Raw genomic sequence first — 14,804 nt, 5'->3', positions numbered from 1 at the left:
CAAATTAACCGCTGGTCTATAAAGCCTTTTGCTTTTTGCCAGGAGTTGGATATATTTCCCCCGCCTTGTTTTCTCTCAAGGCTGGATCTCGGTTCGGTGATTCCATGGAGGGGTTTAATGGGAATTCTTTAGGAAAATCCCTTGCTGCACTAATATGACACAGTATTTCCTGATGAATTCACATAAGTGACTGAATTATAGATTAACAATTATAGGATCATATCTAGAATTACAGACAAAGAACAGTGTTCCCTGCGCAGTGCCACTGCAGTAAAAACGATGGGAACAAAACTGGATCTTTGGCATGAATCTACCAATGGACATCCATGGAAAACCAGCCAGGGGCTGAAGGGAATTCCTCAAAAAGGAATCAGACAGATTATACACTTCTTATAATTATTCCTTTTCCTTAAGTTACACAGGGGTTTTTCCTGAATGGGAGTGATTTCTTTGTCATTCCAAAATGCAAAAACCCTAAGAAACAGGCCCTTTCTACCAAAAAGGAGTTTTTCCTGTCACTGCTGGCTTGCTGTTGTGTGTTATCCCAAAAGGGATTCTGGACACTGCAAATTCTCTTAAATGGGAACAAATTTGTGCCCAACCTCGGCTCAGCCTGGGCTCTTTCTCCCTCGTGCCCAGGGCTGCAGTTACAGCAGGAGGGGAGGGGGTCACTGTTCCCTGAGCTTCCTCCTGCTCCTCATTCCAAGGAGTCCCTGGAAGGACAAGCAGCAGAATGGAAAAATGGTGCCCAGCACAGCCTCCTTTGAGTTGCCTTCAAAGGCAATCAGGGACCGGGATCAGGAGGGGACAATTTTGTCACCTGGAATGGTTTGGATCCCTTTGGAAGTGCCTGGAGCTCCAGTTTCTCCATCCTATCACTGACACAGATCTCAGGTGAGCAGTTCAGTGGCTGCCGGTCAGTTCTGTCTCAGGAATGGATCAATGTGCCCCTCAGAGCCAGATTCAGCATTTGGGATATGAAGGGAACAGCTTTTCCCTGCCAGAAGCACCGTTCAGAGCTGCTCCCCGAGCTGCCCTCCCTGGAGCCCCGCCCGCACCCAGCTCTGCCGGCAGCTCTGGCACAGGGAATTCCCGTGTTTGGGAAGCCGGTTGGGCACTCTGGGATCGGCAGGGAGTCACCAGGGCCACCTGGGAATGCAGGGCCTGGGGTTGTGTCCTGTGGGATGGGAAGGAGTTACAGCTCAGCTGCCAAAGGTGAGTGTGACCCTGTTCAAGACACATTTCTTGCCTGCCCTCAGCCTGGAGTGCCAGGACACAGGGAATGGCTTCCCACTGCCAGAGGGCAGGGCTAGGTGGGATATTGGGAAGGAATTGTTCCCTGGGAGGGTGGGGATGCCCCTGGATCCCTGGCAGTGTCCAAGGCCAGGCTGGATGGGGCTTGGAGCAGCCTGGGACAGTGGGAGGTGTCCCTGCCCATGGCAGGGGTGGAATGAGATGATCCTTAATGTTCCTTCCAACCCGAACCATTCTGGGATTCTACAGCAGCTCCATCATTCTGTTGAAGGGTTCTGGCACTGCAGTTCCTGCACTGTGGGAATCCTGTCCCTGGAAAGCAGCTGGAATTGAGCTGTGTCTCCCCGTTAATTCCTAAAGTCTGTCAGGTTGAGTTTCAAACCTTTTTTTTTTTTTGCTTTCATAAGCAGTGTGTTTTGGTTTGCCTGGCAAATAATGAGAATTGAATTCAATTATTTCACAAATAATAAAAAAAATCCACAGAAAGTCTTTCCTCATTTTCAAAGCCCATGTAGGGCATGGGGCTCTTCTTATGCCTGAGGTCTAAAAGGAACATCAGGTTCAGATTATATTTAAAAACTGCAGCATAGTAATGTGCAAACATCAGGGTTTATCTCTAAGATAGAACTAATTGTTAATTTTTTGGTTGACTTAAGCCTCAATTAAGAGAACAAACACAGCTCGAAACCAGCAATTAAAACTTAATATTCCCTTTCCTTCTGATTGATGTGGGAGCCGGGATTAGAGGTCATGTAATTATCTCTCTCATGCTTATCAGGTAGAAAGAGTTTTAGTTTATTGAACTTTCTCTTTCAGGCTTCATTCTGTATTTCCCATCAGACACTTTTGGAAGTTGATTTGGTGTCTTTTCACTCTTCCTCTGTGATGAAGAGACAGAATGAGAGAGAGAAAACCAGCGAGAAAAGGAAATGACTGGCAAACCATTAAAGGTCGTTAAACAATCTCATAATTTCATTTCCTCCTTGAAGTTTACCTGGGACTCCCAAATATTTTTTTTTGGCTGTAGCTGTGGCCCAATGTAAAATAGGAACTGGGGCCGTGTGTTGCAATCCTGTGGCTATTCAGCAGCGAGGAGCACCTCCCCTCACGTTGGGAGCATTTATAAGGCACCCCTTTCCTCTGCAGACTTTGGGACTCAGGACTTTGTTTCCTCCACACCACAGAGCCAACCTTCAGCTGCAGCTCCAGCCCGAGGCTTCCCAGGAAACGGTGAGTGCTCCTTTCTTCTCTACTCAGCTGTCAGATAAAATGAATGACAGCTTAGAATTATTTATGTGAGCGTGGATTTAAATAGGTTTTGGGACATTGTCCTCAGGGCAGTATTTATGTACTCATAAAGTTTAGCACATGATGTACCCATGTCCATGCTCCTGGAGCTGTCACCTGTGTCACCAGGCAGTGACAACCCTTTTATTGGGCCAATATTGGTGTCTCTGGGCTGGCAGCATTGCCAAACTCCTTTTATGGCCATTCTGTTCCCTTGGCCTGGCCCTGCCTGGGGCTGGGACTGGCCCAGATGAGGTCCAGAGGTCCTTCCTGACAGGAATCATTTGGAGGTTCCCAGTGAAGGAATCCAGGCTCAGTCCCAGCGCTCAAGCTCCAGAGCAGCGGGGACACGGAGGGGACACCAAGGGACACTCTGTCCCTGTGCCCCTGTGCTCAGGTGAGACCCCACCTGCAGAGCCTCCTGCCCTGGGGTCTCCAACATCAGCAGGACCTGGAGCTGCTGGAGAGAGTCCAGAGGAATCCACGGAGCTGCTCCCAGGACTGGAGCTGCTCTGGAGCCAGGCTGGGAGACCTGGGGGTGTTCATCTGGAGAAGGGAAGCTCCAGGGAGAGCTCAGAGCCCCTTCCAGGGCCTAAAGGGGCTCCAGGAGAGCTGGAGAGGGACTTAGGATGAGGGATAGAGGGACAGGACACAGGGAATGGCTTCACTCTGCCACAGAGGGCAGGGCTGGATGGGAGATTGGGCAGGAATTGTTCCCTGGGAGGGTGGGCAGGCCCTGGCACAGGGTGCCCAGAGCAGCTGGGGCTGGCCCCGGGTCCCTGGCCGGGCCCAGGGCCGGGTTGGACATTGGGGCTGGAGCAGCCTGGGACAGTGGGAGGTGTCCCTGCCATGGCAGAGGGGTGGCACTGGATGGGCTTTAAGGTCCTTCCAACCCAAACCATCCTGGGATTCTGTGATTCCCTGAACATATGGAACTGGAACATCCTCATCTCTGAAGTGCTCAGGAATTCACTGGTGGTGTTGAGAAACTGAGCTTGTTTCTGATCAATTTTTCAATACAATGTTGAGATGGGGGAGGGGGTGCTCTGCCACATCTAAAACGTGAATCATTTCCGTACAAACTTAAAGTGTTTTCATCGAAAGCCTGAGTCATGAAGCTTCTCTCTCAAACCAAAAGAAACTTTTCTGTCCTGGAGGTTTTAATTGTGATGAATGGAAGAGGCACAAGTCCCATTCCTCTCCCCCAGTCTGAGCTGTGTTTTGATGTTCAGTTTCAGGTTTATGAAGTGTGGTGATGAATTTCATGTTCCTGTGACAGAAACCAGCAACTTTCAGAAAGTTGCCAAATGAATCTTTCTGTTGGAAATTCCAGCTAATCCTGCCTGAAATCTAAGAGTGCAATGAAGCACTCTAATGCACTGCTAATATGATATATTTTAGAGCTCTTTTCCAACCTAAATTATTCTGTCATTTCTGTCCAATGATAACTGGCTTTTCCCTGCCCCTCATGCTCCTCTCTGAGCTCAACAGGAGCTGCTGCCTCTCCTGGACTCCCTCCAGACAATTTATTGTAGCTCCTCCATTAAGAGCTGGGTACAAATCCAAAGGGCACTGGATGATTTGTGACCAGGATTTAGGATGCTCAGAACAGCAGGAGCTGTTGGGAACAGATTTGCCCACAGGAACCCACTCTGCCCTCAAGGAATCAGGAGGGCTACTCCCCTTTCATTACAAAATGAGTGGTTTGGGAGGCAAAACCAACTCAAACCACTTAATTTTGTGCTTTTCAGTTGCATTCAACCTCCAACTGTAGTCAGAATAGGCTTTGAGATTATATTCACCATCTCTTTCTTTAAGAGATTCTATTTCCCTTAATTTGATTTAATCTCCAGTTAACAAGGTCTGGAAGTGCAACTGAATACCTGTCATTAAAGGTTTTATGTACCCAGTAGTCATGACAATATTTGGCAGAGGTGTTTGGTGTTTCGTGGAGAGCTCTGGTGGTATTTGGAACAGATTCAGGATAAATACACATTTATATGTTGGGCATACAGCAGCAGTGATCTCCATACCAGCCCTTCCTGCAGACAGGGCTGTGCCACTGAATCCAGGAGGACTTCTGTCTGAAATTATTCATAAAATTAGATTGTGTGAGATCAGGTGGATATTAGAACTAAGAACTAGAACTAGAACTAGAACTAGAACTGGAGCAGTCAGGCAAGTGCTGGCACCAGCTCTGCACTGATTATTGTCCTGCTGTCACTTGCTCAGAGATGACGGAGACAAAATCCAGCAAAACCCTTGAGCAGCTCCTTGGGTTTATCCACAATCCATTGTTTTAATGGAACTGCTTATGAGCTGAACCAAACTCAGGCTTTGGATGGGTGAAACCTGATGTCCATTGATCCTTTAGTGCAGTGCCTTGGTTGTGGGGAATAATGGAATCATGGAGGTTGGGAAAGAGCTTTGGGATCACCAAGTCCCAGCTGTGCCCGATGCCCACCTTGTCCCTGGCCCAGAGCCCCGAGTGCCACGTCCTGACCTTCCTCGGGCACCTCCAGGGATGGGCACTCCAAACCTCCCTGGGCAGCCCATTGATCCTTTCTTCCAGTGCCTTGTTCATGGAATTGGCCTCACTGGAGCAGCAGGGCTTTTCCTGCACGAGGAGTATTTAACGAGGGACCAGCCCAGACCCACTCACACAATTCCCGCTGAGTGATTCCTTCTCTAAACTGGCTTGGGATGAGAATCTCAAGGGGATCAAAATCTTGGCTCCAGCTCCAGCACAAACCTGAGATGAACACTTTAATGCAGTCCCAGAGTTCTCAGAATGGGAGGATCTTTCTCAGCCCACTGGGACTGAATTTGTGTCCTTGTCACCCTGCCCAGCCGCAGCCCAATTTTGGAGCACACTCAGCCAACCTCAGTGAAGTTTAATAACATTTTTTCCCCACAGATGTCTCACCTCCTCCATGCCTTACTGTCCTTGTTGTCCTTTGCTGCCCTACTGGAAAGTGCCCAGTGGAAACTGCAGGAAAATGGTAAGGAAGTCTCTACTTATTCAGACCTAAAACTCTGGAATTATAATTGTGGCCACGAGCACAGGATTTGTTAACTCCAGTTTCTTAGGCCAGGGCTATATGTTTATTTGTTTGACAATAATTAATTGGAGTTAATGGAAAAGAAATGTCTTTAAATGTCCTCCAACAGCACATTTGCAATATTTGCATTATTTGCATTAGCAACTGTTTTATTTCCCATTCCTCTCCTCATGTTCTGAAGTCTTAGTCACACAGCCTGGATGCAAAACCAGCCTCCTGTGCCTTAGGGAACAGCCCTAAAACAAACAAGGGAAGAATTAATTGTGAAAGTAACACCTAAACCCAGAAGTAGTTTATCAACTTCTCTGGTAAAGAAATTAAATGAAAATGAAGGCTCAACAAAAACAAACAATTCTTTTGAATGATTTACCAGAAATTGCTAAATTCAGATTGTCTGCTCTTTCAATGACTTTTCCCCGTATTTTTACATTGAAAAGAATATTCATCCTGGGGGTTCCCCAGGAGGGATTTAATGCTGAAAACAGCAAATCTGTTTGTCAACATTGAGAGTAAACTTTGAGTTTGAAGATTCACTTTGCCTGTGTCCATAGGGAGCTTGGGAGACTTCCAAACTTCCTAGAGCTGAGTATCCTCTGCCAGTTTAGGTTCCACATTTGACAGCTTTCTTAGTGTTTCTCCTTTGTGGTAAAGCCTTAAAGCTCCTTTTCTGGTGCTGAGAAGGTCCCAGAGCTCACTGGGATTCACCCGGAGCTCACTGGAGACAGAGCTGAAGGAAAGGGCTCAGCCCAAGCTTCCCCCTGGTCTGTGTGAGCAGCTCCTGATTTTTCCTTGGCCATGGCCAGTGTTTGTCATAGAATCCCAGTGGAATGCTGAGGCCCCAGCCACCACAGTGGAGCTCACCTGTAACACCTCTGAGGAGGCAGTTTACTGGAAAAAGGACTCGGAATGGAAACAAGAAGGGAAGACTCTGACTGCTGCAGTGAAGGAGTTCCCAGATGCCGGCAACTACACCTGTCTGAGCCAGGAGAGCCATGAAGTCCTCGACTCCAACCTCCTCCTCATCGCTAAAATCGACTCCAAGGGGCAGATGATGAGGTGGATTCTGAAAAGCTTTCAAGGTGCGGCCCTAAAATGCTGGGATGGTCCCTGCTCAGCTTTGTGCAGGCTCTGGGAACACCTGGGAAATGTCCTTGGAAAAGGGTTCTCTTCAAAGGCTTTCCTGACAGTGGCAGGCAAATCATCACTGCTGTGGCTCTGGGCAGTGCAGCTGATGAGCAGCACAGGAATTGGGTGCCGTGGGATTCATCTGGGGTTCTCTAGGCTGATAGGGTGGAGGGATGGGAGGAATTGGTTTGGAAAACCAGGGCTAGGTGACAGGACCCAAAGGAACATCTGCAGCTGCACCAGGGAGGTTTAGGTTGGGTATCAGGGAAAGGCTCTTCCCCCAGAGGGTGCCGGGCACTGCCCAGGCTCCCCAGGGAATGGGCACGGCCCCGAGGCTGCCGGAGCTCCAGGATAGGGTGGATGGGTTTGGAGAGCGCTGCCAGGGATGCCCAGGGTGGGAGTGTTGGGGGGTCTGGGCAGTTGAACTCCATGATCCTTGTGGGTCCCTTCCAGCTCAGGAGATTCCATGATTCAGAGATTTGACAGAACCAGGCCCTGACCCAGGTTTGAAGCGCTGTCATTTGGGCCTCTCCATTCAGGGCTAACCCTGGGACAAGCCTGGGAAGTTTTGCATTTTCTGCATGAACCTCACTCATCTGTGTCTGATATTTGAGTCTCTCATGGTACTGCCAGGGAATCGGTGAATTTAGGAATTGCTGTTTTCTCTCTGCCTTGGCCATTTTGGCAAAGAAGAGTAAATAACTCCTGGTTTCTTTCTCTGTCTAGAGCCCAAGTGGACATTTCTAAAGTGTGAGGCAAAGAACTACTCTGGAATTTTCACATGTTCCTGGATGACAGAAAATAACAGTCCAAATGTGAAGTTCACCATCAGAAGCCTGAAAGGGTAAGAGCTTGTACTTTCCTCCACACCCTCACAGAGCAGCCCTTGGTGTTAGTCTGGGCAGGATTTTAGGCTGTTAGGGACATGCAGAAGGGGAGATCTTTTTTCCAAGTCTGAACATCCCCAAAATGTTTTGAGTCATTACTGGGATAAAGTTAACTTCCTAAGGGCATGGAAGTCACTCAGAAATGAATAAAGCCTTGAAAACAGAATGAGTCCAAGTGGGCTGGAGTAGCCACTGAGTAACTTAAGCAATAGCAGAACCGTCGGTGCAGGGCAGAGAGGAAGTGGAGCCAACCCAGAAAGAACGAGAGCTCGGGTGCAGAGTGGAGTGGGAGGCTGCCCCCACGGCAGAGGCACATGGCTCCAGGCAAGGCTGTGCTGAGGAACCCTGCAGAAACCTGCAGGGAAATGTGTGCCGGGAACCCTGGGGGGATTTCCTGCCTCCCACTGCTCGGGGGGTTCTCCAAAACATGGAGTGCTTCAGCAAAGGTCACTCCAGTCTGCTAAAGGAGAAACAGCTGCCAAGGGGTTCAGTTTGCTCGGAGCAAAAGTAGAATCAGACTCAGGTAGGACTTTGGTAGCTTTTGGTGTGGACACTTCTCAACTCTCATTTCTTCAGCAAGGTTTGGGAGAGGGCCAAGGGACGAAGGAGGATAGTGGAGCTTGCCACAGGATGGTGGCGATGAGAAATGAGGTTTAGGTTACAATATTAATTCCTTCTGCTGAGGCAGGGCTGAGGTGAGGCTGTGGTCTGACATTAATACATCCCACAGCCCTGGGAACGGGACAGCTCCCACTGGGCCTTTTCTGCAGCTAAGTTCAGGCAAACCAAAACATTCCTGTCCCAAGCACACATTGTTGTGGTGGCAGCACATTCCCAGGACAAAGCAGCATTCCCAGTGCTTCTCCCTGCTCTGTGCCAGCCCCCAGGGAGACGTGTCCTGCAGCAGCCCCGTGCCTCACACCGAGGGGGCCCTGACCATGTACACGGCCCAGTGCCACAAGGAGAACTTCTGTGCCTTTGCTGAGGAGCACCAGCCCATCGACATCTTCCTGGAGGTCATCGACGAGGTGGAATATGAGAACTACACCGCCAGCTTCTTCATCAGGGACATCAGTGAGTAGCCCAGGAGTGGGGGTTAATTCTGAGCTTTATTTTGCTGCTGCCAGTGGAACTCAGGGTTCAGCCCAGCCCTGGGAATCCCTGCCCTACCCTAAATGTCCACCAAGCCCCAGTTACAGGAACAGGGGATGCCAGGCTGGAGGAGGATGAGGAAGTGAAGCAGCAGCATCTTCCTGGCATGTGACCTCCAGCACCCCGACACTCCCAGCTCCCTGCATGTGTCCAAGGGATGGACATGGTTGGAAAGGGCTCTGGACAAGCCAGAGAATCACCAGTGACCCAGCAGGCTCTGAGAACTGGTTCAGGCTCCTGACCCATTCCTACATTTGGGCATCCAGGGCAGGTTCATAGAAAGGGACAGGACTAAGACAGCTCCGAGTTGTGGCCATGATGCCACAGGGCACAGGAAAATGAGGCAGCGTCCCAAAGAAACAGAGGTTTTCCTAAATGCATTAATGGTCAGCAGGGGCTAAAGATATTCCTGTGTGTCCAGCAGAGCCCTCTGCAACCCTCTAGGCCAAAAAAAGAAGGATCTTATCCAGAGTGAGTCTAGGAATGTGCTTAATTTCCCATAAAAAGCACCCAAGGCAGTTCTTACCAATGAAAGCTACTCCTCTCTTAACCTGGAGGCTCCCGAAGCTCGTTCCCATAAAACCACCACCAGTAACACACCAGTATCTGATAGGAAGTTGTTAATGTGAATTAATCCCTCTGTGTTTTCTCTTGCAGTAAAGCCTGATCCCCCCCAGTGTCAGTACGTGGCCACCAATGGAACAGTGACCTGGACGTACCCCAGAACCTGGAGCACCCCAAACTCCTACTTCCCTTTGACCTTCAAGGTCAAAGTTAAAAGCACAAAGAGACACAAATACCAGGTAGAAACACAACATTTGGGACACAATTTTCTTGCTTGAACAGTATACATAATTTAAGTTTTGTATGCAAGAATAATCAATTAAAGTTAAAAAAAAAAAATTGGTGCTGAGCCCCAAATGTGGCAAATTCTGTCCTGACAGGAAAAGCCCTTCCCAGGTCCATGAGCAGGAAGATCCCTGAGGTAACTGAGGACAGAAAATCCTGCCCAGCATTGCAGAGCTGTGTTTACTAATTCATTCGGAGGCTGTGTGGGGCCTCATGTGGGAAAATCCCGATTTCCAAACTCAGAACCCCAGGATCCGTGTGTTCTCGTGTGTTGTTCGTACCTGGGTAGCTCAGACTTCATGGGTGAATTGGAAATAAGGGATCAGTGACTCATCTGGAAGCATTTCTGTGGAGAGTCTGGTCTTTTGCCCCCGATTTCCAGTTAATTCATGGAGTTAATTAACTGTGTCAGTGTTAAATCTCCAATATGTGTCCAGATTGCTCTCGGACACACGATGGCCTGGCTTGGGAAAGAACTGGGAAAACCACTTGACCACAGGGCAGTTGACCACTGACGCCCAGTGCTGCCTTTCCTAGGTCCAGCACTCAGGAGAGCAGACATGGAATGGTTATCCCAGTTTTCCGGGGGATTAAACCAAAGGCACCAGGGAATGTTTTCCTCAGGGGACGGGATCCAGCCCGGACCAGCAGATGGGGCCGTTCCCCCGGTGCTCATTCCCTGATTTCGGCAGCACTGGCTCCTCCGATCCCTTTGGGAGGGAAGGGAAGCTGCTGCGTCCGGGGATGCTCCTTGTGCCACCTCAGCCCTCAGTGGGAATTTCAGCGGTACTGAGGGGGAGCAACTTCTGGTTTTTAGGGTTCCTGTTCTGGGAAGAGAAGGAAAAAGAGAAAAACCCAGATAAATAAACTGCCCCTTTGTTTAATGAGTGCTTAGATTTGGGGGTTGGGTCATTTAGAGCACCCAGCTCAGTGGGGTTGGGTCATTTACACCCTCAGTGGGTTTGGGTCATTCAGAGCACCACCCTCAGCGGCACATGAACTTTTCAGCTGTTTCTGCTGAGCTCAGGTTCTCCCAAGCCGCAGGGCTTTGGGACCTGTTGGTTGGAGCCTCTGGGGCACCAGAGCCCGGCGGGGGCTCGGTGAGCCCTGCCGGTGCTTTGCTGGGTGTTCCGTGCCCCCTGCCAGCGCTGTCGCTGTCCCCAGGTGTATGACACCGACGAGCAGTCCGTGCAGCTGCCAGCCCCCGGGCCAGCAGAGGTGTCGGTGCAGGCCAGGGACCGCTGCTACCTCTCCTCCTGGAGCGAGTGGTCCTCGCTGTGCAGGTAAGGATGCACCGAGGCGGGGCGGGGAGTCCTGCTCTGAGAGACCTGGGAGAACTCTGATGGAAATGGCCTTATTTTACAGATAACCAGTAGGAGATCCCGGGAGGGTGGCACAGCGCTCCTAGAGACAGCAAAGAACGAATTAGCACAAGAACAGAAGCACAGTTAGAAGAAAAGTTTGCGTTTGAGACTCTTAAGAAGCCATAACTTATCTTGCTTTGTAATAGTTGAATGTGGTCCTGATTTTGGCAGCTCTTAAATTCCCCAGACTCGAGTCACACCTTTAGCATCCATCATGTTACATTAACATGATTTTGACAGGTTGCTGGCAGCTATTATTGTATGTCCTGCGTATTATTATTGTGCCTTTATTTATTTCATATTTATTTCATATTTATTTCATATTTATTTGTTTGATATTTATTAGTGTGATGTTTATTTATTTATTTATCGATCTATTCAGTATTTTATTTATTTATTTATTTATTTATTTATTTGTTGGCTTGCAAGGCCAGTGGATGGCAGTTGCTGTTCAAACCATTTCATGTGATAACTTATTTGGAAAGTCACTTCCTGAAAGAACTGTTTAGCAATTCCATTATTTAATGGTTTAATTATTTGTCTAGTCGATATTCATTTGTATTAATTTCTGTGGGACTGTGCAAGCACAGAAGGCCTCGGCTGCCTGAGCAGCTGGGTGTGGGGTATCCAGGCCATCCCTGTCCTCCAGGATATTGGAGTAAGGAAGAATTGCAGGTGCAGAGCCCTGGGGATGATTTCTGCTGCCCTGTGTCAGCTCTCTGTGCCCACAGCTGCTGATGCCCAGCTGGAGAACACTCCTTGAGAGATCCATGGAGCTGGAGCCAACTGGGAGCACTGGGAGCACTGGTGTGAAGGCAGCTCTGAGCCTCCTCTCATCCCTCAGGAACATGAAGGGAGCTGGGAGCCAGGAGCTGCATTTATCACCTCCTGAACAACCTCCCCTCCTTCCACTCCTGAGGCCCTTTTCCCATGGTCCAGGGGTGCCCAGGGCATCTCCTGCAGTGGAATTTTGTGGCAGTGAAATGAATTCCACAGGAATGGCACAGGGCACAGGAGTCAGGAACCCCCAAGGGCCCCAGGGCAGCTGGAACTGCACCCCCAGTGCATCAGATCCCCCAGACCCCAGCTGGGAACTGGTTTTTGTAATTAAATCAGATTTTAGAATAGAGATTTTTATAGCCCACTTTGCAAGTGTTCCCCACCATGTGTTGGGGTGTCCAGAGAACCTCAGGGAAAACTCCTCCTGTTCTGAGCTGCTGGCAGAGCGAGTGCCCAGCTCTGGAAGGAAGCAGAAGCATGAGTTGAAACCTTTTTATTTTTCATGGACTCCTGGAATGGTTTGGGTTGGAAGGACCTTAAAGCTCATCTGTTCCACCCCTGCCATGGGCAGGGACACTTCCCACTGTCCCAGGGTGCTCAGAGCTCCATCCCACCCGGCCTTGAGCCCTGACTTCCAGGAGGGCAAAATACTCTGAAACATCTTTGAGGATTCAGGCCTTAACATCTGATACAGAATCACTGAAATGAAAGTTTTTCACTGCAACCACGCTTCCTTTGTCCAGTCTTAGCAATGGGTGGTAATTTAAGATATTTAAACATTGAAATGTGTGAAGTATCTGACATATCAGAAAACTGCTGACAATTTATCTCCAAGTCCTGTTAGTATTTATTAATATGAAGTTGACATGTCTTATTTTGGCTATAAAGGCAACTTATGTGCTTGTTTACAAAGGAGCTCATAATAAATACACCTGAAAACAAGAAAATTTGGTTAATTTGTGATCTTTTAAGGATGGTTCATGTCACTCTTTGCTTTCCTACCAGAGGATCAGACACTATTTCTGTCTTAATGCCTGCAGGGCAAATTAATTATTACTTATTAATAATACCAAATCCCCAGCCTGTAAAACTGTTCAGGATGACCCAGCCAAGGGACCAGGGTGTGACAGAAGGATCTGCTGAGCCCTGTCCTGCAGGAGAGGAGAATTCTGGGCTTCTTTGTGGTCTCCGGCTTTGAACTGAACCCACCTGGCCCAGACCTTGAGGGCTCTGAGGTTCCTCCCTGGTTTCAGTGCTCAGAGGTCCCAGGACCTTCCTGCTCCTCAGGGTTTAAACCTTGGCACCCTTGAACCAATCCCTGAAACCTCTCCTGAGCTTGGGCCCAGCCCAGTCTCCATTCTTGGAATATTCAGCTCAATTTTGGATCCTGACAAACCCTAAATTGATCTTTGCCTTCAGAATGTGCCTTTCATGACGACCATAAAATAAGAGAAACCTCCCCACAGGATTCCTGGCATGGATTGTGAGGATCCAGCGAGGGAATTCCTGGCATGGATTCTGAGGATCCAGCAAGGGAAGTCATTAGCTCAGATTTTTCAGGAAAATAACAAAGCTCAGCCTGGAACTGTCCCTTTCTCTGCAGGGATCAGTTCGCTCTCTAAGGCATTAAGTTGGGTTTGATCCCTGATTATCCATTTCCTGGGCCTTCCATGGATCCCAGTGCCTGTGAATGTCTCTTCTGGGAATTATCAGCCTCCCACCTCTGTCTAGATTGGATAAAAAGCAAAAAATATTCACTGTGGTGGCTCCACGCACTGGAGATCATTTTCTAACATGCTCCATCCATCCAAGAACATAATAATTGATGTGTCAGTCAGTCCTTGGGCTTCTCTTCCTTCATTCCTCTCCTTGCTGCACTGTAAATAATCTGGAAACCTCTGGATAAATGTCACATGCACAGGCTCAGGCTGCACTGTACAAAACTCCCCCCCAAAAAACCCCTTTGGACTGCAAAATCCAAGCTTCTGACACAAAATTTTAGATACAATTTATTCCTGAGGCCCTTGGGGTAGGACAGTCGTTGACTGTATAAAAATAAAGAGTTTTCTGCTGGAGCTGCTCCTTTTTCCATGCCCCACCGTTTCCTGGGAAGGGGCAGCTCCTCCAGCTTTCTATTCACACCCATCACTCAACCGCTGGCTTTGGGTTCTGCTACCACACCTCCCTAAATCTGCTCTGAAAAGAGCCTGACTAATTCCCCGCAGGGCTTTCTGTGGGTGCTCCTCAGCTCAAGGAATGCCTGACAAATAAATGTCGCTGTCCTTAATGAGGCACTAATAAGTCGCTGTAGGAATTTGCTGTTCTCCAAGAGCTTCGGCCCCTGGAGCTGGGCAAGCAGGCACTTGCTGAGAGCAAAAGAGGGGAAAAGCTGGTGTCTAATTGGGGGTTCTGGGGGAGACCACAGATTTCAGGCCCAAATGCTTCATATCCACCCCTTCTCCATGCTGATCTTCCTCCCACCCCTCTTCTTCACAAGTTGCAACTTCTCTTTTATAAATGCTTTATTTTGAATAGAGGGAAAATCAATGCAAGTTGTCCAACCTTGTTGTGAGCCATGAAAAAACCTTAAGAGGCCTTTCTTCAAATGTCAGTTTGATTGACTTTGGTGTGCCAGAACTGCAGAGTCCAAACACCTGGAAATGGCATCTTGAGGCAATTTCAAGTCAGTCATTCATGCCCCAAAGGTCATTCAGTGGAAGTGTTGAGCTGTTAATGCTTTGTTTTTGGGAAGAATCAGCTCAGAACCATCAATGGTCTGACACTGAGGAATCAAAGGATCCTGAGTTGCCTGCAGGATACCAGGAACCGCTCCTGGCTCTATCCCCCAAAGAGACCAGGAGACACAAAGCAAAGCAAAGATCAGCTCCAGCCTTTGCACAGCAGTGTTGGGTTTATTTTTAATTTCTGAGCCAACACGAGGCCTTCAGCAGGGCTCTGGCCTGGCCTGACACCCGCAGTGCTGAAGAAAGGCTCCTTTGATCTCCCACAGGGGCGGAAAACGGGAACTCACCTTTCCCCAGGCA

At 48.8% G+C, this 14,804-nt stretch overlaps 1 protein-coding gene across 1 annotated transcript; it reads left to right on the top strand.

The window, feature by feature from the left end:
* Positions 1–1,118: 1,118 nt before the first annotated feature.
* IL12B (interleukin 12B) lies at positions 1,119–11,260 on the top strand. Its single transcript, XM_008629010.2, has 8 exons — positions 1,119–1,215; positions 2,071–2,484; positions 5,459–5,543; positions 6,407–6,682; positions 7,455–7,572; positions 8,496–8,689; positions 9,425–9,570; positions 10,781–11,260. The coding sequence occupies exons 3-8, from the start codon at positions 5,459–5,461 to the stop codon at positions 10,901–10,903; spliced, it is 942 nt and encodes a 313-aa protein (XP_008627232.1). The 5' UTR covers positions 1,119–1,215; positions 2,071–2,484; the 3' UTR covers positions 10,904–11,260.
* Positions 11,261–14,804: the final 3,544 nt, after the last annotated feature.

This window comes from Corvus brachyrhynchos, unplaced genomic scaffold (genome assembly GCF_000691975.1).
Source record: "Corvus brachyrhynchos isolate BGI_N302 unplaced genomic scaffold, ASM69197v1 scaffold21, whole genome shotgun sequence".
In the NCBI taxonomy this organism is placed as follows: domain Eukaryota; kingdom Metazoa; phylum Chordata; class Aves; order Passeriformes; family Corvidae; genus Corvus; species Corvus brachyrhynchos.
Note: the sequence above shows the minus strand (reverse complement) of the source record. Positions and strands in the feature narration are given on the sequence as shown.

Coding starts and splice junctions, on each gene's coding strand:
- IL12B (XM_008629010.2), top strand. CDS start 5,459: ATGTCTCACCTCCTCCATGCCTTACTGTCCTTGTTGTCCTTTGCTGCC. Junction 7,573..8,495: donor ACCATCAGAAGCCTGAAAGG/GTAAGAGCTTGT, acceptor GCTCTGTGCCAG/CCCCCAGGGAGACGTGTCCT. Junction 9,571..10,780: donor CAAAGAGACACAAATACCAG/GTAGAAACACAA, acceptor CGCTGTCCCCAG/GTGTATGACACCGACGAGCA.